General features: G+C 40.9%; 1 protein-coding gene across 1 annotated transcript in view; it reads left to right on the top strand.

The window, feature by feature from the left end:
• slc24a3 (solute carrier family 24 member 3) overlaps nt 1-12,989 on the top strand; it is a 50,137-nt gene extending 37,148 nt beyond the window's left edge. The window contains exons 7-17 of the mRNA XM_029507895.1: nt 2,239-2,313; nt 2,879-2,904; nt 3,004-3,057; nt 3,147-3,280; nt 6,923-7,083; nt 7,595-7,865; nt 7,967-8,133; nt 8,741-8,855; nt 8,993-9,105; nt 10,023-10,088; nt 11,037-12,989. Of these exons, the coding sequence (XP_029363755.1) occupies nt 2,239-2,313; nt 2,879-2,904; nt 3,004-3,057; nt 3,147-3,280; nt 6,923-7,083; nt 7,595-7,865; nt 7,967-8,133; nt 8,741-8,855; nt 8,993-9,105; nt 10,023-10,088; nt 11,037-11,189 (1,335 nt within the window). The 3' untranslated portion in view covers nt 11,190-12,989. The remainder of the gene's footprint in view (nt 1-2,238; nt 2,314-2,878; nt 2,905-3,003; nt 3,058-3,146; nt 3,281-6,922; nt 7,084-7,594; nt 7,866-7,966; nt 8,134-8,740; nt 8,856-8,992; nt 9,106-10,022; nt 10,089-11,036) is intronic.
• The last annotated feature ends 14,122 nt before the right edge of the window (nt 12,990-27,111 follow it).

Raw genomic sequence — 27,111 nt, 5'->3', positions numbered from 1 at the left:
ACGGGTAAACTGCAGATATCACAAATTATATGAATACCCTCCTGCTTTCTTCAGGCCACCTATGGGATAACTGAATTTTATGAACAGTACTAAAGGAAGAGTTTTTGAAATGAATCCTTGATTTGAGAATGTGGTTGTTTCACTGTTTTACAGATGCAGTATTTAACTATTAATATTTATATAGCTTATAATTCTAGTAGACTTATAAAATACGTTACTTTAATTATGCTGAATCTGTTTTTGACAGTAAAAAGCATCACTAATTTCTCTCCTGGTGCTACTTGATATTCTATCAAAAAAAATTATTTGCTTGCATATTTCTGTGACAATTTCTAATAATAATTGCACATTTTAACAAGCAAAATAAAAATGCAAAAAATATGTTTCATAAATGTCACAACCACTAGATATTGCTTGAGACCTCCAGAGTCTTAGACCAAAACGAGCAAGATATTCCAGAAAAAGTCCACTCAACATGAAAATGAGAAGCTCGGCCCTGTGTATGAAAAAACAACTCAGCCACAACTGTTAGCTCAAGAAGCACTGCCCTGATTCGCTCCAGAGAAATGCATCCACTTAGCAATATTTCCTCTACAGATTCATATGGATATGGGTAACAGGAAGTTAATTAATGTCATTGTAGTTCTATAGCCATCATTATTATGTTGCATCAAGTTTCTTACACACGGAAAGGAAGAAAACCAGCTCTGAGTCCAGCTAGTGCCCTCCAGAAGGTCATAGCATTCTCCTTCGCAGTAAAGACGGACTTGTGTTGGTCACATAGTCAGGCTGGGAAAGAAGTTCAGCCTTAGACTTTTCCGCTAAGATCACGGTTGTACAAATGACACTGACAGAGCAGTAAAATCTTTATGGGTCTTTCAGTGGGCCAGTGGCCAACCAGGATTTGATCTTCTTTGTACTTTAATTGAAACAGTAGTTACTTCTGTGGTGGAAATTCTGGACAGTGTGTATGTTTTCCTAAATGTGTGGAGGACCAACAGTTTAATATGAGCGGCAGGTATACCAGAGCATGGGCACGTTTGTGCACCAATATGCATGCAGTAACAGACTGGCAACTCAAACAAAGACCAGAGAAACAACCCGTACAGGGGAGTGTGACTTCTCTGCTTAGAACACTACGATGGGACTGTACTGTACATTTAAAATGATTATTTTCTGCTGTATAATGGTACATCCATGCCCAACATCCCTTCATGTAATGGAAAATCTAATAGTTCATGGGGCATTATAACCCAGTGTAGAGTCTACAATGTAAACCCTCCCAAACTACTAAGAGCTTCGTAAACAAGTAAACAAGTATACTCTGAAGCATACTGGGAATCCTGGGAGTGTAACTAAAACCGCAGTAATATGCTATTGCTCTCTTGTTTTAGTTAAACTCTAACTGAACTCATATGATATTTCTTACATGATGAAAGCAGTTCTGGTTACCTTCTTTATGTGCGAGGTGAAATTTAATTTCATCACCATCAGCCTGGACACAAAAGACAGCTTCTGTTCCTTTTCTGCGTGGCATTCTCAGTTGTGTGCATGAGATGCAGAGATAACAGAATACAGAGAAGCCACTCACTGATGCTATCTCATACAGCAAGGACATGGAAATGAGCAGAGAACAAGAATAAGCTATCTGCTCTGAAAAATATATGCACTGGACTCCAAACAGTGATGCAAGCCCAGATTGTGTGTTACGTAATCATCGTGAGATAATGAGGGAGAAGGGCAGGCGGTGTGGCAGTGCTTGTGTGGATAGGGTGCAGCGAAATCATCTTCAAGCCTCACAGTGTACCTCACTGCTGTTTATTACTTTTGGCTGGCTGTTCATACAGCAGGTTCTTCACACAAAGAACAGTTGTACAGTTGTACAGAGAACAAGCAAACATTTCAGTTTTTGTTATGCTCCATCTTCTCCCTGTGCCTTGCAGCAGCAAACAACTCCACAGCTGGGAGTGGCACATTCAAGATGTAGTTTCTGACCCTCTACTTGCATAGTGTGAGCGCTGTGTGGGACAGTGTTAGTCACAGCATTGTGGGTTCCTGCGCTGTTTCTGATTACATAATGCCAATGAATACACCAGTACCTTTTTCAATGTGGGATGGCACCTTGCAATTGCCTTTCTCACCCACTGTGGTTCAGGAGGTTAGCTGAAGAACTGGTCCGTTTACATTAGTATGGTAATGATATCAGAGGCGTGAACTGTGGATTCTTTCTCCTTGCAGGCAGTGAAGCTCTCTCACTGGGCTCTACTCCGAGACTCCACTTATTACACGTTTTCTATCACAGCCCTCATTGTGGTAAGAGCTTCAACACTCACATGAAAATGTAAAAACATATGGGTACCCTCTCGCATTATAAAACTTGTCTTTTAGCAGTCACAGAAACCTATTTAAACATGTATTAACTTTTGAAAAGGAATATATATATATATATATATAGAAAGAGAGAGAGAGAAAGAGAGGGAGAGAGCGTATTGTAGGCTCCTGCATTGTATCTGATTACATAATGCCAATAAACACACCAGTACCTTTCTCAATGTGGGATGGCACTTTGAAATTGTAATTTTCACTCACTATGGTTCAGAAGGTCAGCTTGTGTGTGTGTGTGTGTGTGTGTGTGCTCGTGTGTAGTATATATAGTGTGTTCCATGCATAGGATGACAGACAACACAAGTGATAGCAAAAAAGAAAAACAGCTTGTCTTTAAATAAAGTGCAAAAAAACAAAAGGTCACATTCTGACCTTTCTTCCAGCTCTTTGAGCCCTGGATTGGCCATGCCCTCTAGTGGAGTTGGAGCAAAAATGCAGAATTCATGAAAATTTCAATTACCCCCTTCATCTTCCCTTTGTTTTGCCTTTTCAGTTCATCTACGATGAGAAAGTGTGCTGGTAAGCGATGCGTTTTGTAGAACCATCAATATGTCTGACTGTTAAAGTGCCAAGTTCTTGTGAACATTTTGCCATTTTACGGCCTTTTTGTCTTTGCAGGTGGGAGTCTCTTGTCCTGATTCTCATGTATGCTGTTTACATCCTCATAATGAAGTGAGTGTCACTCTCAGGAATGTGTGCGAGCCAATTGTTCTCAGTTTTCAAAAGCAGTTTAACACTTTTTACTTGTCTGTCATCATCAGGTTTAACAGCCGGGCACAACGCTATTTTGACCGTCGAAAGAAGAGCTCTGTGAATCTGGCTAATGGGCTGACAGGAAGCACTGACCTGGAGGACAATGCCACATGTGATGCTACTGCAGTCCTGCTCAAGAAAGGTATCGGAAGCTGCTCTATTTCTCACAGGCTCTGCCCTCTAACAGGATTCTGCAGGGTTTAGCTGCTCATACCGACACACTGAAATTTGCATAAAGGCAGCTGGGGCACCACTCCTCATCTATTTTTGTTCCTCTCCATGAAATATAGTCCAGGATGACTTTACTGAATAAGTGTTGCGCATCCTGTCCTGGATAGAAACCTGACTGCACATACTCCAACGTGCTGTGTGACTGTTGGGTTTTGTATGTTGTGGCGTGATGGTTGAAATGCAAGTCTTCCTTCTGTACGGATCTCAACAAACGCGTCCCTTATGGCCATATTAAAACTTCGCCAGTTAGGGTTCAACTTGTCTCCTATCCACAACTCTTATCTGACACACACAGCCAGTGTCATCCCTGGAATCACCAAACTCTAAATGTTTATAGAGAATAACTTGTGCTTACTGACACCGTTGCAGGCAAGATTAAACACATATAAACACAATTGATGGTAGCAGCTGTTCATTTGAGACAATCAATCAATACACTTAGATCAGGACACTTCGTTTCAGTGCTTCCCTGGCATAAAGAGTCGGGGAGTCTTTATACCAAGATTAATAGTATTGGTTTCCTGATTCTGAGTATGTTTTACAAATCAGAATGATCTGTTTTGAGTGTGCAGCTGTCTCTCACGGATGAAGCACAACAACAGCTAACAGATGAGAGCAGTGCAAGATGCTGGCTAATGTTCCAGCCTTCTTCAGTGCAGCATGCTCCGTCAGCTTGTTCTGTATCTATTACTCCGACTGCTGCTCCACTGAGAACAGGTGACCGTGGTTCGGATCCTTAGGGTGCGTTGAGAAGGCGATAAAGAGAACTAGGTTGGCAGGTGGCAGTTGTTTCAGCAGATGGTTGCCAAGTTGAATGGGTTTGAATGTGCAGCATCACAAATGGCCCCTGCTGTACACATCCAGGACCTAAACTATTGGATGAGTCTGTTTAGATTAAATAACTGCTGTGATGCTGTGTTTGTGGATGTCTTTTGAGCAAAACCTGGGCAACAAGGTGCTGGAGGTGAAATATGTGCGATGATTCTTTACAACTACATGTAGGGATTCACCGTTATCGATACCAACATCTGGTATTACTTACTCCTAATTGTAAAAGTGCTCTGATACAAGCACACCTGATACTGCCTTACAGCAGTTTGACATCTACCGGCACCAACCTTTCAGTAGACCAGGTCGGCAGTGAAGGAGGGGTGTTGTTAGCTGATGTGAGTTGCCATGTGTAGTAGAGTGTGTGTAGGGTATATTAGAACCATTTCACTTAATGTTGTGACCAAATTTTATACATTACATATTTTACTGTTCCCAAGTGGATAATGCTCATATGTGGAATTAAAATGCATCTTCACTCGTGTCTCAAGCGGGTTAGGGCTGCTGTGATCATATCTAGCTTACCTGCTGTATATATATATATGGTATAGTTTGTTGTTTCTAACCGCTGTCACAGATAGGTTGACAATGAAAGAGAGACCAAGGAGTGGTTTAGCAATCTACTGCACTGCTTAAATTGAGTAGGCGGTCCTTCACTATGGCCCGGCACACATGAAACTGGCAAATAAACAGCATTTTATTAACCTTATCTTTTTAACCATTCAAAGAGCTTTAGCATATTTGTCACAGTCACTGACAATTTCATAAATCACACCTCTGTACTGGTGGGAGCCATCAGGGGCAATGTGGGGCTGATTCAGTATCTTGGCCAAAGACGCTTTGACACAGCCTGGAAGAGGTGGAGGAATTGAACCACCACCTCTTCATTAGTGGACAACCTTCTGAGTTACAGCCATCCACTTTTGCATTCACTCAGCTCTAAAAGAATGTGTCCACAATGTGTCCACATGCAGTCCAGACTGACTCAGAATCCGGCCTGAGTCATTGAATGGGCTGTCATTGCTGGTTGAATTTACACCTGTATGCACAGCTATCCACTTGTGATAATACCAGGTGTGAACAGAACTACTGGCTTTCGGGGGAAAGTGATCACACCTGCCAACCACAGCCATCATTGTTAATGCTCAACACTGATGAGCCAGAGAAATGTGTTAGTAATGTCCAAGGGGACTAAGTCATTGGACCGAGTGGATGACTTTTGGCCTGGACAAATGCTAGGAACTTACCATAATGGATACCCATTGACAATATAATCTGACATTGCACTTAAGAGATGTTTGATTAAGTGAAAATTAAACTGTGTACCTCAAAGCCCTGCACCCATGACCACTTACACAAATGAATACACAGCTATTAATGCACTACAGTACATAGACGTTGTTACTGAATCTGTTTGAACATGAGCTCCTCGTCTTTGTTGGCATAGCTTTTCTCATACTGTATCTTACTACTTGAGATAACCCTGGAAATGATCAAAGGTGACATTGATTCACAGTGCTGATGATATGACAATTGGGAAATATAAATACACAAAGTAAACAAACAAAATGGATAAATTAGTTACAGTTAAAGGAAGGGGATGGATTGTTACTAACAATGTTCAGACTGCTCAGGAGCTATAAGGGTGTTCAGTCTGCTGCATTAATGTTTAAAGCGGTCCTTTCAACATGAGGTGCTGTACATGAGGAACCAGAACCATTTCTGGAGCATGTTCAAAGCAGGGCAGAATTCCAATATAGCGTGGATCATGATGCATGATAGTATTTTTGTGACTGGGGCTTTAGAGACCTACAGAGCTTATTGTGTACCTCAGTCAGCAACATTATGTTGAAGTAGTTCCACTTAAAAGTGCAAGTGTTGGTCAGTGACCATTTACTTACAGTACCATCCATTTTTTAAGAATACTAATTTATGAGTTGATTCATTTTTTAAAACAATTGCATTTAGAGTACATCCAAAATGCAAATAATACTAAATATGTGACTATGTGTTGTTGACACTATAATATCAGCTCACATGCAGGTCTATACATGCAAAAAAGTGTAGAGTGGTGCTGGTACCCAGCAATAGGAACAGCTGCATCCTGTTCTTCCTTTGTCTCTGAGTTTAATCAAGATGCTCCAGTTTTCCCCGACAGTAAGGGAGAGGGCTGGAGTCCACGTGTTAGCACTGTACAGAGGCACGAGGCAAAAGCTTGGTGTCCTCAGGGGGAGAAAGGGGCCCCCGATGGCTCTTCCAAATGAAACATTTTGCAACAACACCAATAAACCCCCTTAAACCTCATATAGAAACTCTCACAGTGCACCACTGTCGCCATGAATCCCCCAATGTCTGGCCCCGGTTATTTGATGCTTTAGCTATTCTACCATGTGAGACATTTATGGGGCATCTGTAAAATGTATGGTTTGGAACAGACCCTTGCTGCCTACAACCTGGAAGGATGACTTAAAGTTGTTGGTGGATGGAGAATTTGTTTGACAGCTAGTACTTACTTTTCAGAAATTCACAACAATGGAAAATGGTGTTATTCTGGTACAGAGAAGAACAGTGTGAAGTCAGAGACATCAAACGCTGGCTGAAATGTTCAAATCCAGCACAATGACAGATGTGTATGAAACATGTAGGAATCACTAACAGTTAAAAAAAGATTGTAAGCACAATCTGCGCCACATTCAAATGAAGATTGTCTGTCATTTGTTACCAGCTAACTTCCACTGTAAGCCGTCAGTGCTAATGGTGGATGAACTGCTGTCTGCGTATCCCCACCAACTGTCGTTTTCTGAGGCCGGCATGAGGATCATGATCACCAGCCATTTCTCTCCCAGAACCCGCCTGACAATGGCTTCTCGCATGCTGATCAATGAGGTACACACTCGCTCAAATACATACATGCATACATTACTTTGAGTCGTTTCGTTTCAGATGTCACCAGTTCAAACTGAGTTCCGACTACATTTCTGTTGGGCTGAGCTCAGCGTAACAAAAATGTAGTTTTGTTAACTTAAGTCACTTTGAAGAATCCCTGGCAAAGCCAGAGTCTTAGCATAAATACAAACCAAATAGCACTGTCTGGGTTCACCAGAAAAGAAAGTCAACTGAATGTTCATTTTCTTTTGGATATTAGAGCCAGTGTTTTCACTCAGACACCTGCCTGCTGCAGACTGCAGTCTGGATGTAAATCAAAGGCAAATAACACAATTAGCAATTTTGAGTAAGCAGTAAAGAAAACGGACTTCTGTTTCAGAGAAATAGTAGGGACTCGTTCTAACTTCTTTTAAAGCAAACTGAAGGAGAAGAGTAACAACAATGCAAAATGCCCAAATATGTTAAGAATATCTTCTTGTTGGCCAAAATAATGCTCTATTATCAACTTCAGAGACAAAGACTGATCAACACTACAGAGACTCGTGTCAACCGCATCACCAACGGTGACTCAGACTCAGCAGCCAGGAGTCAGGGGAGATGGGGCTTAGAGAATGGGATGGGAGGGGCTGATCAGACTCTGAACGGGAGGTGCCGACTTCAGCACCTGGAGTCCGGGAACAAGACGGAAAATGAAAATGAGGACAATGAGAACAACGAGAATGATGAGGAAAGAGAGGGAGAAGATGATAACGGAGGCCCCATGGTGCCTTTCAAAGTTCCAGGTACAGCACAAACGACATTTTGAAATAAACCGATCAGAATCCCAAAAATGTTCCTTTTTGGGGAATCGTCACATCTGTCACCTTCCTTTGTCATCATCCAGCTGGAGTGTGTACGAAGGTGAAGTGGCTGGTGATGTGGCCGCTGTCTCTGCTTCTGTTCTTGACTGTGCCCAACTGCACCAAGCGGGGCTGGGAGAGATGGTTCATGGTGTCCTTCTTCACTGCCACTATCTGGATTGCTGGCCTCTCATATATCATGGTCTGGATGGTAAGTCCAGTCTCTTGTCACTCACTAATATCTAAATACAGAGCTTTTTATAGTAGTGAATAACGATTGAACATTCAGGGCCACATTTTGCAAGTTTACAATTTAACAGCAAGTGACCACAAATGGTACAAAATTTTACACAGTTGACCAACAAAGGCAAAGAAGGAGACGAAACAATTCAGAAAGCAAACACACCTGCAGCGATGCTCAATTCACAGAAAACCAAAATGTTCTGAAAGGTGAAACAAGGTTCCAATGTTTTCCAAATGTAAACATCAGTAAACATCAATGTTATGTGTTAGTAATTCTTCACAGGTTATCTTTAACAATGTCATCTTTAATTAGATCCAGGTGAGAACATTTGCAGCAGTTATGCCCCTAAATGGCCCCAGAGCAGCTTTCTGTGCACTCTCTGTGTTCATGAAGTAGCTCCTGATTACATAATACAGACTGACTGGAACTGGACTGTTCAGCCAATGTGCCATTTAATTTTGTTATACCGATCAGGCATAACATTAGGGCCTATTGTTGTTCTGTGTTGGTCTTTACTTGATTTCAATCACTATAATGTTCACATGGGTGTGCGGATCAATCTATTGGATTGCAGGTGACAGTGATCGGCTTCACCCTTGGCATACCTGATGTCATCATGGGCATCACCTTCCTGGCAGCCGGCACCAGCGTTCCAGACTGCATGGCTAGTGTTATAGTGGCACGGCAAGGTACACACAGTCGCACACACAAAACAGAAATGCTGTTGAGAGAAGGAGGGACTGTTCACAGCAGAGTATTGCTTGTCATAACCGACTTGTCTCCTGACTATATTCAGACCTTGACAGTGTTGCTCTCCTTGCCTCAGGTCTGGGAGACATGGCTATATCCAACTCCATAGGCAGTAATGTGTTTGACATCCTAGTGGGCCTGGGCCTGCCCTGGGCATTGCAAACGCTCTGCATTGACTACGGCTCCAACGTGAGTGCTTCTCAAACTCAGCCACGGGAGAATCTGCAGGACTGAGACCAGAATAGAACAGACATTTGTTCACGAAGGAAAGGAACTAAAGTCTGTAATGTGCATTGCAGAGAGATATAACTGTTTAAGAAGAGAAACATCACAGTTTATCCCTTTATTCTGGGAGGATTATATGTGTGCATTTGCATGTTTATCACTATTCACATAAGGAAAAGAATATCGAAATTGGTCCAACTTAAGGATCTGTTGGACTGACACACACAACTGCAGCGAGTTATGTCATCACATGCACTTAAAGTACATAGCTAGACAACACATAGATGCAGCGAAGAGGGGAGCTTATAGCTGCCATCCAAACATCTTGTGCTTTGGTTGATGCTCCTATTAAAGTGCAGGAGCCTGCAAGTGAGACATTTGCATCAGTGATTGTGTTTTTGAAATTTCATTTTGGGTTGCAGTTGTAACAAACCCTAATATTAGCAGCCAGTGACAGCTTAGACTTAGAAAATTTTTGACCAGTGAAAAAGAGTATCTATAGAAGCCACTACAGTAGGTAATGTAAAACACAGGATCTTCTCCGGAGCCAGTGTTTCATCTCGCTTTACTGGGCTCCTGTAGAAACAGAGCAGTGAAACATGGCACAGTCATCCTAGGTTGATGAAAACATTCATCCGGTGATTACACATCAAAGAGGAATATGAGCATCATTTTCTACCAGTACATCTACCGCTAAAGTCAGTTTCCTGACAATGAAAATGCAGGATGTGATTATGTATGTAGCAGGGCAGAGCAGCTGCTTCTCCTTGTAACTTATTTATGAACCTCTATGAACCTCTAATAATAATAGACTGCCAATGCATAGTTTGTGAAATAATACTGTACTTTAGGGAAGAATAACGTTGTGTCTGTCTCCTCAGATCTATCTGAACAGCAGAGGTCTCATCTTCTCTGTTGGACTCTTACTAGCTTCAGTATTCTTCACGGTAAGTATATATTTTCCAGAATGGGTTAGGAACTCCTGTGGCGTCCAATTGCACACTAAATTAGTTAGGACTGAAATTGAAACTAAAATCGTTGGAGAATCAAATGCAAAAAGAGTCAGGATGGCAGATGAATGTCCTTTTCAAACAAAAAGTCCAATCCTTGATGTTGAAATCTTATCATTATTTGGAATCTCCGTATGCGGTTAGATTTAGACCACCAACATTTTGATACTGTCAAGCAGCCAGGAATCAGAAAAGGTTTGGAACCACTGGCTTTATCCTTTATGCTTAGCAAAATCCTTTTCATATTTTGTGCTTTCATACAGTCAAAAAATGAAAGGAGGAAATGTTAACCTAACTCAGGTGGAATGAATTCTAAATTAAACGTAGAATAGGCGCAGCAGTGATATTTCATGTCGTCTTTTTCCGCAAAGAATCACAGACCTCAGAAACAAAGGAAGCTGGGGGTGATGGCCGTGACACCCCCGTATAGAGCACTGTATGGTGGAGGCAGCGGAGGGGGCATCATCAGTCAGTGACAGCTTAGCTCTTAGCGATGTCACAGCCTGAGATCACTGTCATTCACGTGTTTGCCGTAGCAGAATCAGATTCATTGTTAAACAGAGCTCAGTCCTTCAGTTTTGTTTTACTAATAGATGATAATAATCCCCCCCAAAACAAAAAACTTTATGCAGTGAGACACTTAAGTAGTTAAAAAAAAAAAGATACATTACATATAAATTTTTTTCATCCCAAATGACAGATTGGTGTGTATGATGGTCTTTTCATAGCCCACCCCTGAAAACACAGGAGCCTTTGAACTTTGTAGCATATGGCTCTCTTCCCTTCATCAGAATGTGGTGAAATGCCGTGCCGTTAACACCTCAGAGCAGAATGCAGACCTTTATGCGCTTTACAGTCTTTACTCTCTCCTCTCCTCACCTGCAGGTTCTCGGTGTCCATTTGAACAAATGGACTCTGGATCGGCAGCTGGGCCTGGCCTGCCTCGTCATGTACGCCATCTTCCTGTGTTTCTCCATCCTCATCGAATTCAACGTCTTTATTTTCGTCAACCTCCCCATGTGCCGAGACATCCACTGATCCGCACCTCCTCCTTATACTTCTTCCTCCGGTCCTGCTGACAGAGGAAACCTCACCTGGCTTCCAGTTTTTTTGGAGCCTTGAAACCAATTCCTACCTTTTATTTTTTCAAATAGAGAAATAGGGATCTATATGATCTATATTTGGTGCAATACACACAAGAGTGAGGACACTGGAGGGTTGTGGGGACTGGGGAGGCGGCACAAAGAGAGAGAGTCCCAGCAGCAGTGATTGCTGCTAATCATCTCATGAACCGAGAGAATGGCTGGAGCGAACTTAACTGTATTAACACTGACAGTTAGGCCACTGTTGGTGGAGGAGCTGCTACTGTAACTGACTGACTGGAGGAGAGAGAGAAATCCTGCGTCAACAGCGATTTTTAGCTGGATTGTTTGTAACTCTTTGTACAAGTTTGGATATAAGCACACGATTAAGGTATTTTTAATTAAAAACTGGCTTTTTCTGTATATATTTGAGAGTTAATTAAGTACTAATGTTAGCTGATGTATGGGACTCTCTTATGCACAACTGGATCAGTCTTGCAAAGCTGAATGATCCAATGACAGTGACAACATTGTTTGTTTTGCTTTTAGAGATTTGGTCTGCCAGTAACACGTTCAAAACATGTCACCCCTGTTCTGTACCAGCCAAGGTAGCATACTGTGCTTGTCAGCTCTAGCTTTGCACTGACAGAGAATCCAGATAGTTCACATAATTAACATAGAGTCTATTCCTGTTTGTTTTTGTTTATGGTCTCTACAGGCATATCCAAGTAGATGTGGGCTTTGTTGTGCTTTAATGAAACCCACATAAGAAAGGGATCTCCCTGGACCTGATATCCAGCACTGTCACTTTATGAATTAGAGATATTATTCTATCATTGCAAAGCGTCTACAGGTACTCTAAACATGTAACTACTGAAGTTAAAGTTCCCTCTAGACGTAGAGCTCTTGTGGTATATTAAAGAATTAGTTTTTAGTCTCTGAGTTGAATTAAATGTTGTTACTTCTTAAAGCCAAAAGTATTTTTAGTATAGGAGTAAGAGTTGTAGATATGGACTTAAGAGTCAGCTTGAGTGCACTGCATGTGTGTGTGTGTGTGTGTGTGTGTGTGTGTGTGTGTGTGCGCGCGCGCGCATGGATGGGTGGTTGTGAGTGTATGTCGAAATCTAGGTGGGAACCAATGATACCACTGTTACTGGGAAGACATTTTCATGATTTATTTATGAATTAATTTATTCAAAGATCATGTCTAACCTCCAGTTTCAGCCCTTTGGGTCATGTACAGTGTATTAAATGGAACGCTCTCCGTTTGCTGTTGACGGAGCTGTACGATGTACTGTACCTAATATATAATCTAAGTACTGGACTGACTTGATGTTGTTTATATTTAAGAATTTAGAAGTTTATAATTTATCAGTTTTGTATTGTTTAGAAAGATGTTTCCACAGTTGTATGGTTCGTGCAAACACAGTGGTTTTGGAAGATGATGCACAGCCAGACTTGAGTCATCATGGAGATGTTGTATTCCAGTGGAACACACTGAAGATGCAATCTGGCCACTGGCCACTGGTTTTAGCATGAGCAGGGGTCTAATCTCCTGTGTTGGAAGAGTAACATAAAAGATTCCCTTTCAGGTAAAAAGCTTATTGATAGCACATGACCATTGAAACACAATGCTTGAACATTGGTGCCATCTCTTGTATTTGAGGCTTGTGGCCATTCTCCTGCTTGCATTTGAGCCAAAAAAAAAAAAAAAACTAAAAACAAAAAAAAACAAAAACACCTTGTCAACAGTATTGCCACTCTGTTTCAGCATGTGTTCAAACAAAATGTAGAAGCGGTGTATTTTTCATTTTATTTTTACTTTGAAGGATTCTCATTGAGATTTCGAATTGCTGATTAATTCAAAGCATCTTCTGTAGGCGTTAATGCTCCTCCTGCTGCCACAAGAGAGCACTGTAAAGCCGTGTCACACCTTCAGAGATGGCTGTTATTTTACAAAGTAAGAAGTGGTTTGGGTATATCTTCAGGTAGGCTACATAGAGACAAATACTGGTCAGTTTGCATGCCTCTTTCATAATTCAGATTCTTTTGTGTGTAATTTTAATGCATTTCCAAGATCAAAAAGGCACTGTCTTGATTATGCTGTACATATCAAAGGGATATGCTATTATAAAAACAGATGTTTGATAACTTCTGATGAGCAGTTATATTTGAGATATATACAGTATTTAGAATGTAGGCCTACAACCGTTAGGTTTCAGCTAATTAATGTCATTTTATGCTCATGTCTTTTGAATTGTTTGTAAATCCTCATTTTTGTTGATGAGGACCTCTGGGCAGAGCGCCGATCCAGAGAAAGATACAGATGTTTGCCTTGTTCCCAGTGGTCTTCTGGCAATAAACTGATTTACATACACATCTTTTTTGTCCCATGTGTGCTAGTCTGACGATTGAAGCTGATTGTGTTTCCTTCACTGGCTGTGGACATATGCACATTTACATTTACATAAAGCAAACTAAGTATTCAATTTAAATGTCAGCACTAACAATTCTTTAATAAGCAAAGATTCAATCTTACTTTACTTTGCAATGCTATGTATTACAAATAAGCATTAAAATGCCATGTAGAACGTACATCTGCTATTGCCTGTCCTTATTTTGTCATGGTGAGGGGTTGAGCTAGTCCCACCTCATATTGGGCAAAGGGATGGTACATCCTGGACAGGTCACCAGTGTATAACAGAGCTGACAAATTAGGACAAACAGCTAAAATGTTCATCAAATAAAGTGAATACGTCTTTCATAACGAGTTTCCTTTTGTTCCCACAGTGGTTTGTTAGGAAAGTGTTTGTAAGGGTGGAGTTTCTATGATCACAGGTGACTTCAGGTAAGGCAGGATATTACACTTACACTTGATACACTTGTTCAAACACTTACATCATCCGAACACAGTGCCAATAAGGATCTTTACTACAGTGTGCAGAATACATTTTTTTTGTTTTCTTTCTCATGATTTCTAAAGGATTCATAAGCTGTGACCTTTGGCTCTCTAATGTGTCATAGAGCAGTTGTTTCGACTAAATCATTATCAAAGAAACCATATTCCCAATGCATGAATACATTCATTTCAAGTCTGGCCAAAACCTAGTCATATTAAAGTAGAACTGATTAATATTGTTCAATTAACATGAGATCAGGTATGCAATGTGAAAGAGGCCTATCGTAACCAAAGAGATGTTAATCACTCAGTCTTCTTTACTCTACTTATCTTTCACCTGCTTCATTGTTGTTTTTTTCTGTAATGCTGTAATAATGGCTTTTCCAACTGCAGAAACAAAGCTCATATAAAAACCCACCATCTGCCACCTGTCCGACAAATGGCTGTCAGGAAGCAGCTGCTGAACCGTGACAGTGATTAACTGGACTTTGACTTTGGCTGTCTCAAATGAATCTTTCTGCTGCCGTGTGTCAGCTTCGTTTTTAGGCAAAAACCTGACAACAGCTCGTACTTATAACTTTGTACTACAGTACAGGTTTACAGTTCTGCTGAACAAAAACAAAATACGTTTTCTATGCATTTTAAAATTATAAATTAAATTATTTTATACAATTTGGCATCAATTCTTTCATTACCTTTAGTCCCTATATAAAGCCTTTATTATTTATACCTAAAATACATACATATAATAATACATACCATATTATTTTCTAGCAACAGCTATAAAACAGATAGCTCAAATCAGTGGATCTGGTACATAGCTGTTGTGTAATGAGCAAATACATTGAGGCCAAATTACTTTTCAGAAAAGTCTCATATCCCTCTGTGACTGAGAAAGCACCATAATAACTGAAAGGATAACTAGTTTTGTTCAATAACTACTGGTTATTGAACCGGGAGGACCATGTTTTGTAAAACATATGACCATGTGTACCAACATGGCCACTGCAGCTCGGACATATTAAAGAAACAGAAAGAAAGGATATTCAATTTATTTATTTATTTATTTTTTGGCTGTGTGGTGTCCCTACACTCAGGGTTCCCAAAACTCAAACAGCATTCAACACCTGGTTTGATATATCCGCTTTGTACAACGTCCACACACACAACACAACAGCTTCACCGATACCTGGACTATTTCCTGGCATTTATTTTCACTGCTGAAATAGTGAACTGATTGCACCTGCACTGCGTAGGTGTGTAGGTGGACCGACCGAAGTGAAATACTAATGGACAATGATTAGGAAAGTTACAGTTCAGGTTTGTGTTACAAGAATATGATTTGTGTGAACAGAGGATGACCTGAAAAACAGGCATGGTGGATTGTGCCATGTGGGCGGGGTAATGGGGTATAAAAGCAGTTTGCCACCTTCCCAATTCATGGAGGTGCTGTGGGGGGCGCCCAACGTCTGGCGTGGAAGGTGAAGTTTATGTTTATATTTAAAAACCATGGCTAAAATGCCATTTTTGCTTCTTTGCCGGTTCACTTGACTTTATTATTATAGTGCTAATTTTATGTTTTCTGGTGTTTAATGGTTTTGTTTTGATTGGTTATTGATCACAGGCAATACGGGGTTTGGCCACTGTTGGCGCTTTGGATGTTGGGAAAATAAATCATCCTTTGCCAACCTATGCAAATCGTATAGTTTCGTGTCTGTTACGTTTTCTTTGGCCATACTTCGTTGCTGTGATCTCATGGGGGTGTCGCAGAAAACTCCTCCTTAATTATATCACTTCCACTTCAGACTGCACTGTACAAATGTGTCATTTCACCGGAGGCCTCTCATTAAACATCGGACAGTTTGGAGAGGGAGGCGTCACGTTTCCTCCTCCTCCTCCCGGCTTCGGGTCCCAGAGCTCACTGATCTGATCCAGACTCGGTCTCTGTGCCATCGCTGCAGGTCGACCATGCTCTTTGGGGACTCGGATCCTCCGCGGTGTGCAGCGAGCGACGCGCCTCGGCGGCCGTGAGCTTTCCCCCCATGGAGCCGAACCGGAGGATCACCTAAGACCCGGCTCACCGGACACAGGCAGGCCAGCTGTCGTCCAACTTTTTATGGCAGGAAGTGTGTGTGGTTTTTTTGGGTTTTTTTTTTAAAACAAGCTGACTCCGACTTTGATCCAAGTCTCCGGACACTTTTCCCCCTTTGTCTGAGGTAAGAGGAAAGCTAATGGCGTGTTTGTTTTCCAGCTCACTTTGACAGTCTAACATGGAAACTGCAGCAAGAAGACGGCCTGCTGTAGACAATGAGACAGAAAGGGAGCGTCTTCAGCTGTGTGATGCACTGAACTGGATTTTGAGAAACACATGAAATCAAAGTGAAATCTTTCAGTATTTTTTTTTATGTTACAAAGTGGGGTCTAAAGTTTCTAGTTGCTAGTTGCACCCCCCCCCCCCCTCATTTGCAAGTCAGCTTATTTAGTGTTTGCTGTAACTGATGTCTAATTTCTTACACCGCTGTGTTGCTCCATTGTGCCTTCAGAAGGATGAGAACTTGTTTTGATCTCATCACAGCTGCACTTCGGTAAGATTCCCTGAGAATGTGCTTCTTATTTGGCCCAAATACCTGAAACATAACCTCATACTATCCTGAAGTAAAAGTAACTACATGTGCATGGCTATATATTCAATTTTTTCTTTTTTTTTTTTTTTTAAGGAACTTCAGCTGATTGTTCTGATTTATTTATTTATTTATTTATTTATTTATTTTTATTTTTTTTCCTTCAAAAGGACTCAAAAGTTATCCAGGTCACGACTTTCCAAGGAAAGTTGAATGTAGGAGAAGTCGACCCGACTGTCCAAAAACAAAAGACCATCTTGCATGTTCAATCCCCAAACCTTAATCAAACTAAGGTTCAGACAATAATCTTCGAACAGCCATTGGAATTTGGGAGGAGAGCGGGCATAACTCCATTGGACTCCTAGTTGTTGGCCCATTAATATACTTCAACAAACACACACACTTGTTGTCATAGAGCACTTTCAGGGCCTCGCATTTATTAGACTCACATTCCTTTCCTGGGAACTTGCAGAAACTCTCATAATAACCCCCTGGCACTGACACAAACACCTTAACCTTGATCAGTTTTAACAAAAAGAAAATTACAATACACAAATTTATGTTTCACTTTTCAGCTTTGGTCCTTTACACAGTCAAATGCGTTACGTACATAAACGGCCAGTTGTTAGTACTATTAGCTCTTTGTTCTTAGCATACTTATTGGTTCACTGATACTGGTGACATTTACCAGTTTACTGTAATTATTGAAACACAAATGGCTTTGCCTCTCTCACCAGTTCATATTTGACGCAAGATTCTAGAGGAAATTATAAAAGGTTGTGCTTTACAGTTTAAACAAAACTTTAGAGTGGAAACTCTCGTACTTTTTTCTTCCAATATCATCATAAGCATAATTAAGATTTCAGTCACTGCGCTTTTGTTGAATTGAATGAACTCCACATCACATGAAAAACATTTAAAGGCACAAGTGTCAGCAAAATGTTGAATTCCCTGCATTTTTATTTAAGCATCAGAAATTTCAACCTGCATCCAATCAGAGACTAACAGCACTGAGGCTGTAAGACTTGAAGGTATATTTTGACATTGGCTGTCACTTCAACACAGTGTGAGTCACTTAAACTGTCTAGTATCCACGACAAGCTACAGTCTGTAGGATGACGACCACTATGTGGATGTGTATGTGTGAGTAATTATGGCCGTTTAATTCTTATACAAGTAATTTAATCAGTTTCTTTATTTCATAATAATGCAAAAAAAAAAAAAGAATTTCCCACAACCTCATTACAATCATATGAAGGAATTCAAGAAAGTGCTGCTTCTTCATTGTTTTCCATACACTACCTTAGTCTTTTGCATCCCAGGTTTGCAATTTCACTAAATAACTTTGAAAGTATGTAGTTAAAGAAGAACTAATGGAAGCCTGCAGTGTCAGCAGGTTCCAGCTTCTCCAGTGTCTCCAAACATATAGAACCTGCCTGAACCTGACTGAACCAACACAAATCACACTCTGGTGCAGTATTTTTTTCGAAATGAGCTGTCATTTGTCAGTATAATCAAGGGGTGAATTTCTCCGTTCAAGCTTCTTTGGAATCTGTTAAAGAGATTAGCTTCACTGCAAATTCAAGGGATTGTTGCTCAAAGAGGACTAGTTATTTAATGCCGCCGGGGAGTGAATCAGCAGAAAGGTATTTTAATGAAAAATAACTTGCAGCTTGTTAGTACTTGATTAGGAAACCGTTTTTTGTTGTTGTTATCTGGAGTGAGTTTAAAGATATATTTAGAGTTGCTGTGCACAGTCTTTAAGGGCATATTTGCTTCTATCACCATAGAGGGATGCTTCAGATTTCTTTGAGTTCAGGTTTTAAAGTCCCACTTTTCTGCAAGTTAAATGGTAGAACCTATCACGCCACAATTTTATGAGAAGTGATGTCATCTTTGCTGGACAAGGAGACCACAACTGCATTTAGCAGTATGAGAATAAATTGTCCCTCTGGAGGATGTTAACACTGAACACTTTCACAGGAGCTACACTGTCTGCTGTAATTCTGCAGTGGAGCATGAAATCTAACACCCAGCACAAGCCTCAGACTGGAGATCCACTTTTTCTGCTCATGAAATGAATCTTGGTAGCAGATTCACAGATCTGTCCAGACATTCAACTTTAAGTATTAGTATTATTGATTAAATTTGAACAGCCCTAATTCATATAGTTATTTTCCAAGGTCACACAAAATTAAAAAATTACCAACGAGCTTGGTCTTTAATGTGTGTGAGCATCAAACACGGTCAAAAACTAGACTCCTTATGTTTTATTTTCAAGATAACGTTATTAATGACATCATAATATTTTTCATGTGAGCCTTCTAAGTTTTTATCTATGAGAGGCCAGAGGGAGATGACGTTTTCTGTTGCTCCATCATTTACAATTCTTATATGGTAAATGCACCATGTCAGCAAATTCTACAACGAATTTCCTCAAATTTGGTCCAAAACTTCGCTTTGACTCAACGATGAAATTAAATATAGGTTGTGGTGGAGTTTATTTGGTCAGCTGCAGTTTGCGGTTTGTGTTGTTTTCTGACCGGCCAAATAAGATGATCTGTCACTTTGAACTCCCTCCGTCAGGAAACATTTTAGAAGAACATGTCGCAGCACAGTCTTTGCGTTTAGGTATTTAGTGATTTTTGTCAGAAAACTTTGGGGTTATAAAATTAGGATTTTATGGAAACAGATTTGATGATAAACTGGGCTCATGCGAAGCTATACTACTTAGATGTTTGATTTTTGATTTTTGATTTTTTTTTGCTGCACAGTTATTTGGGGCATACGGTGCATCAGGACATTTGCCCACCATGTGTATGTGTTAGTAATCAAGTCAGACTTGAGCTACAGGAATTTTAATCCACTTTCCGGGGTGTGTTTACTCATTGCTTGACTAACATAGCACCATCATGATTAAACAGTCCCTCTTTTCCTCTCAAAAAAGTGATAGATAGTGGGAGATACTATATCTCCTACTTCAAACATTGTGTCCTCGTATTTCTGAGATTCATTTAAAGGGGAGTAGCCCAGAGAAAACAGCCAAGGCTTCTCTCTCTGCTGACCTTTAGTGTGGAAAGTTGTGGTTGGGTGTTGCTGGTGCCTGACACACTTTCTTACTATGATTTGGTCCCGTGGCTCTCTTGCTGTATGTGAAGCTGAATTTGTTTGCTTTGCCGTGCTGCTATTGTGAGATTCCCAAAGCTGTGATTAGGGGTTAGACAGTTGGTCATGATGGTGTTTGAATGACAGAATGTTTAAACATTTCGTGGAAAAAAATAAAGCAATGTTAACCTTCTGTCCTTTAGTTTAAAACAAAAATGTCAAGTTTTCAGATTCCTGAAGGATAAAAAAAAAGGTTTCACGGGTTTAGGCAGGACCCAAGATCAGCACAACAGCACGGGCGTAGATATAAGAAACTATTCAAATCCTCACAGCCACAGTCCACAAGAGCTTTCTCAATATTCAGAGTTCAGTTAGTGGGTTCACTAGGATGTGAACCCAGTTCTTTGGATGACAGACAGTGGCAATACCACTTAGCCACAGTGTGGGCTTGCTGACCCGCACTGGCAGAGGAAACAGAGTCTCCAAAGAAGTAGCAGGCAGTTCCCCCTCAGGAGAGGCCAGAACTCACAGTCAGGGGCAGAAGGCAGGTCAGGTCTTTGAGGGCAGAGACGAGGAGACGTGGTCAGGGACAGTCAGAGTCAATACCAGGAGGTCAGTATGGAAAAGAGTGCTGGAGAGTGGTGCATGACACGACGACAATCTGGCAGCGTCTGTGAGCATCTGGGCAGTTAAAATACTGGCTGGCTGATGAGTGGAGAGGAGCTTCCCATGGATCGTTGGAGAGTGGAAAGAGATTGGTCCCACATTCGACAACAGCGGCGGATGAAGGCTTGGTAACCATGGGTACACTGAAATGGAGAGAGGCCTGTGGCAGAACTGGTGAGGGATTTGTGAGCATATTCCACCCACAGAAGCTGCTGGGACCAGGAGGGTGGATTCTGGGATGCCAGGCAGCACAGTGTCATGTCATTCTCCAAGGTGGGCCACCAGAAACGCTGGAAGATGAAGTCTTGTGTACTGGGAACCTGGGTGACAGGTAAGTTTGAAGGAGTGAGCCAACTGCACAACTTCTGACCTCTGGCTTTTGGAACGTAGAGGCAGTTGGGAGGACGTGCACTGGGCCCCATGTGGCTACATGCAGATCTGTATCTTTCAAACCGAACCTTGTCTGGAAAATCAACAGTGTAACTCTGTTCTAGCACCCACATTAATGGGCTCGGGCTTGTGTAAAAAACGGGCAGGTAATTTTTCAGAGAGCTAATTTGATTGGCCTTCTCATATACCTGCCGAGCTCTCATTCAGAACTTGACCTGCTCCGGGGCGTTCCACCTAAGTTGCCATGGCAACGTACCCCAATAAAAAGGAAACCAGCTTCATGACACCGAAAAACCGAGGGTTAGTCTGGAGGCTGCCCTTGGCTACGATGTACCCCAGAAACCCCACAGACTGCACATGGAACTCACACTTCACTGCCTTGACATACAGGGAGTTCTCATGGAGGTGCTGGAGCACAGACCGGACATGACGGACATGCTCATCTCAGATCTTGAGAAAACGAGGATATCATCAAGATAAAAAAAAAAAAAAACATAGATGTTGAGCATGACTCAGAGTACATAGTTGACCATGGCTTGAAAACAGCAGGGGCACTGGGCAGTCCAAAGGGCAATGCCAGGTGTTCGTGCTGAAGGCTGTCTTCCATTCATCCCCCTCTCTAATGAGGACCAGATGGTAGGCAATGCGAAGGTCCAGCTTGATGGTGGCTCCCTGGAGCAGTTCGAAGGCAGAACAGATGAGAGGCAAGGGATAGTGTTTCTTTACTGTGATGTTGTTCAGGACCCTGTAGTCCATGCAAGGTCTTAGTCTTATCTTTCTTCTCAACAAAAAAGAAGCCTGCCCCGACAGGTGAGGAAGAGGGGCAAATAATACCTGCTGGCAGGGAGTCACTGATGTAGATCTACATGACCTTCTTTTCCGGGAGGGAGTACAGGCGGCATGTGGTTTTGGCCTTGCTGAAAACTTGGTGGACATCATGGTACTCTGGGAGTACCTCAGAAATGTCTGGAGAAAATCTGGGAGGTAGTGAGTCGATTGGCAAGGAGGTTTACTTCAGGCAGTGGAGATGACAGACGAGGTGGTGAGGCAGGAGGTGAGTGTGACACTAACGCAACATGGGCCAGCCAGTTCAGCTCAACTCACAAAGAACCACTGCCCCAAATTCTGGTCTGTGGCTATAACACACACACACACACACACACACACACATGCATCCATTCGTATAGCTATCTTTATGGGAAACACTTGGGGATCACCCAACACTTGTTGAAACTGTCAAACATTTTTGCTTGGTTCCATACTTTTGTCCCTATAAAGCAGCAGGCATATGAGGCTCACTCACACACACACTGACTGAAAATTCTTCCTGTAACCAACTGAGAACAAGTCTTTTGTCTCCATTTGTCCCCAAATGTAGCCGAGGACATACACCCATGCACAATGTGGAGCCTTTGACAGCTCCAGGACATTTTAAAAAAGGTATTGATGATTAGAGAGTTAATGTAACTTTCAAATGATATACTTACTTTCCATATGTAACACTTTCCTGCAACACAAACACTCACATCATCTGGTTTGCCTCTGGAAATAAAACAGCCCACGTGTGGGAGTTCTTATCTGCAGTGGGTTTATGCAGCTGCCTCAGCAGCATGGAGCCCCGTTAGCTCAGCCCTATAAAGATCCTTCCTGGATCACACAACTGACACATGAAGCAGTTTAAACAAATAACTGTAATGTGTGTTGGATATGTGGCACTGAGAGACTTAGAGAAGGAATCGTTGAATGAAATTAAGTTTATACACAACCTACATTCTAGTGAGATGAAATGACCATTTACAACCGCAATGTGGAACATTATAATTCTTTTATTAAATATTAAGACAAGAAACTTGCATGATTTGACTTTTGGGGTCATAGTGCAGCTACAAATATCTCTATCTGTGTGTTTGCTTGTGCCCCATCTGGCGGCTGCCGCCCCCCCGCCCACCTTCTCTTCTCTTACATCGCTATCTTTATGCTGCCTCTGCTGTCACTGCCGCTCTCGAAAAAAAATAAACATTCATTTGATATCTCATCACACTAATTATCATTTTTTTCCTCCTCTCTCAATAAAATAGGCAACAACTGGTGAATAAACAGTGAAGAAAGCAATTTCATGTAAACATTCAGTGCTTTTCCACTGACATTCAGGGCAGAAATGCTGGTGAGCTGTTGCTAATATGTTGGTTTGCATCTGATCTGACAACCAAAATCCTTGATCTGGTGAAAATACATTAAATATGTTGAAAATGTGGCCTAAAACTAGAAAACAAGTCAGTTTTCCGGTAGGCTATTGCATCACTGACACATGAGCAGGAGGTACGTGACATCATTGACAGGTAACCATGTGAGTTGAAAGCTCTAAATGGATGAAAAAACTATAATGTAAGTACACAACTCAACAAAATATATAGGTCCAGTTGTTGTTATGCACTTCAATGTGTAAAAGTAATTTACATGTAACATTAGCCACATCCTCTGTTTACCAAAATGAGAACAATGTCTTGTTGACTTTTATAAACTTGGAGTTGTTGGTTTGTTAAAACTAGTCATACGTGCTGGCGATGTGTAAAAAAAGAAAAAGAAATCTATTACATTTATAATCAAGCCCTACATCCATCAAGTCGGCAGCCATAATTGTTAACAAGGTGATAGATAAATGGATTTTAGTCTTTTTTAACTAGTCCATTAAACTAATCTTAGAAATCAAATATCAGAAAAGCACAAAAAATTTAAAAATCTATTCTAATCTAATCTATTTTTTTAAATAATCTACTAAGCACTGTAAATGAAATGATCAGCCTGAGGGCTATTGCACATATTACTGAATACACTGTCATCTATGCAGGAACATAAACATTAAGAAAAATGATTAAAATGTGAGCGTTAAACATTCATTAAAGGACCATCTTTCAACGAGATAGAATTCATTTTGACAACTAAAATAATTTAATGATTCTGCTGAAATCATGACACACAAAACTACATCTTCACAAATGTTCAACCGTCGGGTCTGTCTCACAGTGAAGCTATTCATGAGCTCTGATATAGGACAGCCCAGCCGCACAGCCAGCCTGACACCCACTGGGAGAAAATTAGGGTCCCTCCATCAGAGTGGGCATCAGAACCAAAATAGCACAGAGCTTAATGAAGTCCTGCTGTGGAGCTTCTTTGTATTATATGTGAACAACAATTGAATCTGTGTAAATACAAGGGTGAGGGTGGGGGGGTGTGGGGGTCTCTTGCTGCGTCTGAACTTGAGAATGTGTGTTTGAGTGTGTTATACACATATGTGGGCATGTGCATGTGTTTACCTTAGGAACAGTGTGTCTCTGTGCTGCAGTGCCAAGGGGCTTGTCTGTGGTTCTAAGAGGGAGGGGTGCATGCTCAGATGTGTCTTTGTTTGCCTGCAGCTGAGGCTCTTACAAACACACGTGCGCACACGCAAACACACACAGAATACTTCCAAAGGGACTCGCACTAAGGTTTTCTGTGTGCACTGACTGATGAAAATATTCAATTTGTGACAACTTATTGAAGTGTTTTTTGTTTTTACCAAATAGAGCTGTGAAGATACTGCCAGTACCCAGCATGCTCTCTGATTTATCTGAGGTGCAGAGGTTTATGCCTCTGGAAACATTGTTTACTATCAAGAGTTTTGCTGGCTCTGTCGCTAGTAATATATCTGTTACTTTATCAGCAACAGAAGAACACAGGAAATCATCCCAAATTGTTTTACAGGAATTTCCTTCAGTTGATACTGTGTTCATCTTTTTCATCAGTTCATCTTTTATTTTTGCTCTCTGGCTCTGTTTTCTAGTCGCTTCACTTTCCTCTGTATGTGGAAACGAAACCATCATGCCAGACTATCAGTTCAACTTTCAGACAGTTTCCAGATATGTAGATGGTGACTGTAATTGACTTTCCTGACTTTGGCTGCTGCCACAAAATACCCTTTCCTTATAGATGTTGAGCTTTTCTTGATAAAGGTTCACTTCATTTCAGAAGTGACTCAAGGGAAACCAGTATTTGTCCAACACTATCTGCCAAATCCAAAACACAAAGCTATGGTATATTAAGTTATATCAAATTATAATATATATACAACATCAGGTGTAATAGATATGAAAACAGCAATCCTCAGATTTGAGGCACAAGAACCAGAGAATGTTGGTAAAAACTGTTTGATATATTATTTCATTAATCAGTGCAGTTTTTTGGGGGGGCTTTTTCTTTTTCTTCTTCTTTTTTTAACTGATTGATTGAAGTATTTGGTCGATTATCAGTTGTTATAATTCCCTTCCACATCCAATCCATTCTGTGGCCCAGAAGCCCCAGCTATTGAGTCACTTTATTATTTGTAAAAATATATCAAGATTATTAAAATTACCATAGACTAAAACTTTGTACATAGTAGTCATGCAGTGGGGTATTCCTGGTTGTTTTCTGAATATCTGCTCATCATATAATGAAACCTAAATTAAATATATAATAGGGTTGAGCCTGGAAACGAGTATGTATACAGCAGGAAGAGTGGCAGCAGTTATTGGGTTGCATTGGGTAGAAGAGGTCTGACCTGATAGGATGGTGGTGTGCACAGACTCCTTAGAAATCCTAGAAAGTCTACAATCAATAAAAACAGCCAGAGAAGAATTACTCAGTTTAATACAGTTTCATAAGACTACACAGAGGTCACGTAGATACACAGTTTTGTTGGATACCAGCACATGAGGGGTTGAAATGGAATGAAGGTGCAGATAAATGAGCAAAAATGGCATTGCAAAAGGAAATCACAGTACCAGTTCCACTTGGAAAAGGAGAAGGAAAAGCAGTGATCAAGAGGAAAGGAATGGAGATATGGCAGGAAAGGTGGGAGGAAGACCAGAAAGGAAGGGGACATCACAAAATACAAAAGTTAGTCATAACAAAGTACTATAAAGAAAGGAACATAAGGGAAGAAATGATCATAACAAGGCTCAGAGTGGATCACACAGGATGAAAAGGCGCATTGGCTGTACAGGGAAGAAGAAACAGTGATATGTGTTGTAACTGTGGAGTCAAAGAAACTGTTGAACATATCGCATTGAACTGTACCTTGTATGAAGCAGAAAGGAAACAGTTACATGATAAAGTTCAGGAGGTGGGATGGGAATTTGATGGATATACTGGGAACAGAAGAGTCACCAGAGAGGCACTATTTAATTTCTTAAGAGATACAAGGTTGGTGGATAAAATATAAAAAATAGGATAAAGGACATGATGCTACACACTCTTGTACAGTAGGTGGCGGTGTGTACTTTAAAGTTGTTTGCGATCCACCAGGAAATCGAGGGAAGAAGAAGTTAATTTAAAACTTTACTTCAACATGTCAGGTGGATATTTTAAGCAGCTAGCTGTACCGGAGAAAAAACGGTACAATGAAAAACGTCAGCTTGCCTTCATGTTCAAGGAGAAATGATCCCACTAAATAGCCGGAGGTGACATACATCGATATTTATCTACCTGATGGAGTCTCCGGTAAGATCATCATTTAACCTGATAGATAAAAAGTTAGGCTACATCCGCACTACTACACCATCCTTTTAAAACAGCTTTTTATAACCCTAACGTTTTAAATCTGCCCTCTTTATGGGGTGATGGGGTAAAAACCTGATTGGTAACAGAAGCTGTGTTTCTGTGACAGACAGCTTCATGCAGCCCGCATCGCGTTTCTTCACGTTTTTTTTTCGGTCGGCTCGCTCTTCTTACTTTGGTGTAACAAAAAATAAGCTGTAAATAAAAAATATTGAAGCTTACAATAAATATAGCAACTTTTGACCAACCCAGATCAATTTCAGGCTTAAAAAGTATAAGCCACGCCCACGTCAGGTTTAAGCCCCGCCCCTAGTACGACTACAGATACAGATATTGGTGTACTCGCTTATCCCTGTTATTATATACTGTAGTTGTTAACAGTGAATATTTGGCCGTGGCTACATATATGAGGCACTGACTGACTGGACTTTGTATTTTTCTGTATAATTTAAAAAAATCTTCAGCTTCTGATGACGTGTTAATCCCACATCTGTGGCAGACTGCTTCGAGTGTGACAGATGTTTGTAGATGTAGCTTAGCAAAAACATCCCTTTATATGCGATCAGCTTCGCATTTAAATGTCTGAAAGTATGCTGCCGCCCCCCCTCAACCTCCAGTGGTGG

This window comes from Echeneis naucrates, chromosome 1 (assembly GCF_900963305.1).
Source record: "Echeneis naucrates chromosome 1, fEcheNa1.1, whole genome shotgun sequence".
NCBI classification, from domain to species: domain Eukaryota; kingdom Metazoa; phylum Chordata; class Actinopteri; order Carangiformes; family Echeneidae; genus Echeneis; species Echeneis naucrates.
The sequence above is the reverse complement of the archived record's forward strand: the minus strand, read 5'-3'. Positions and strand labels throughout refer to the sequence as shown.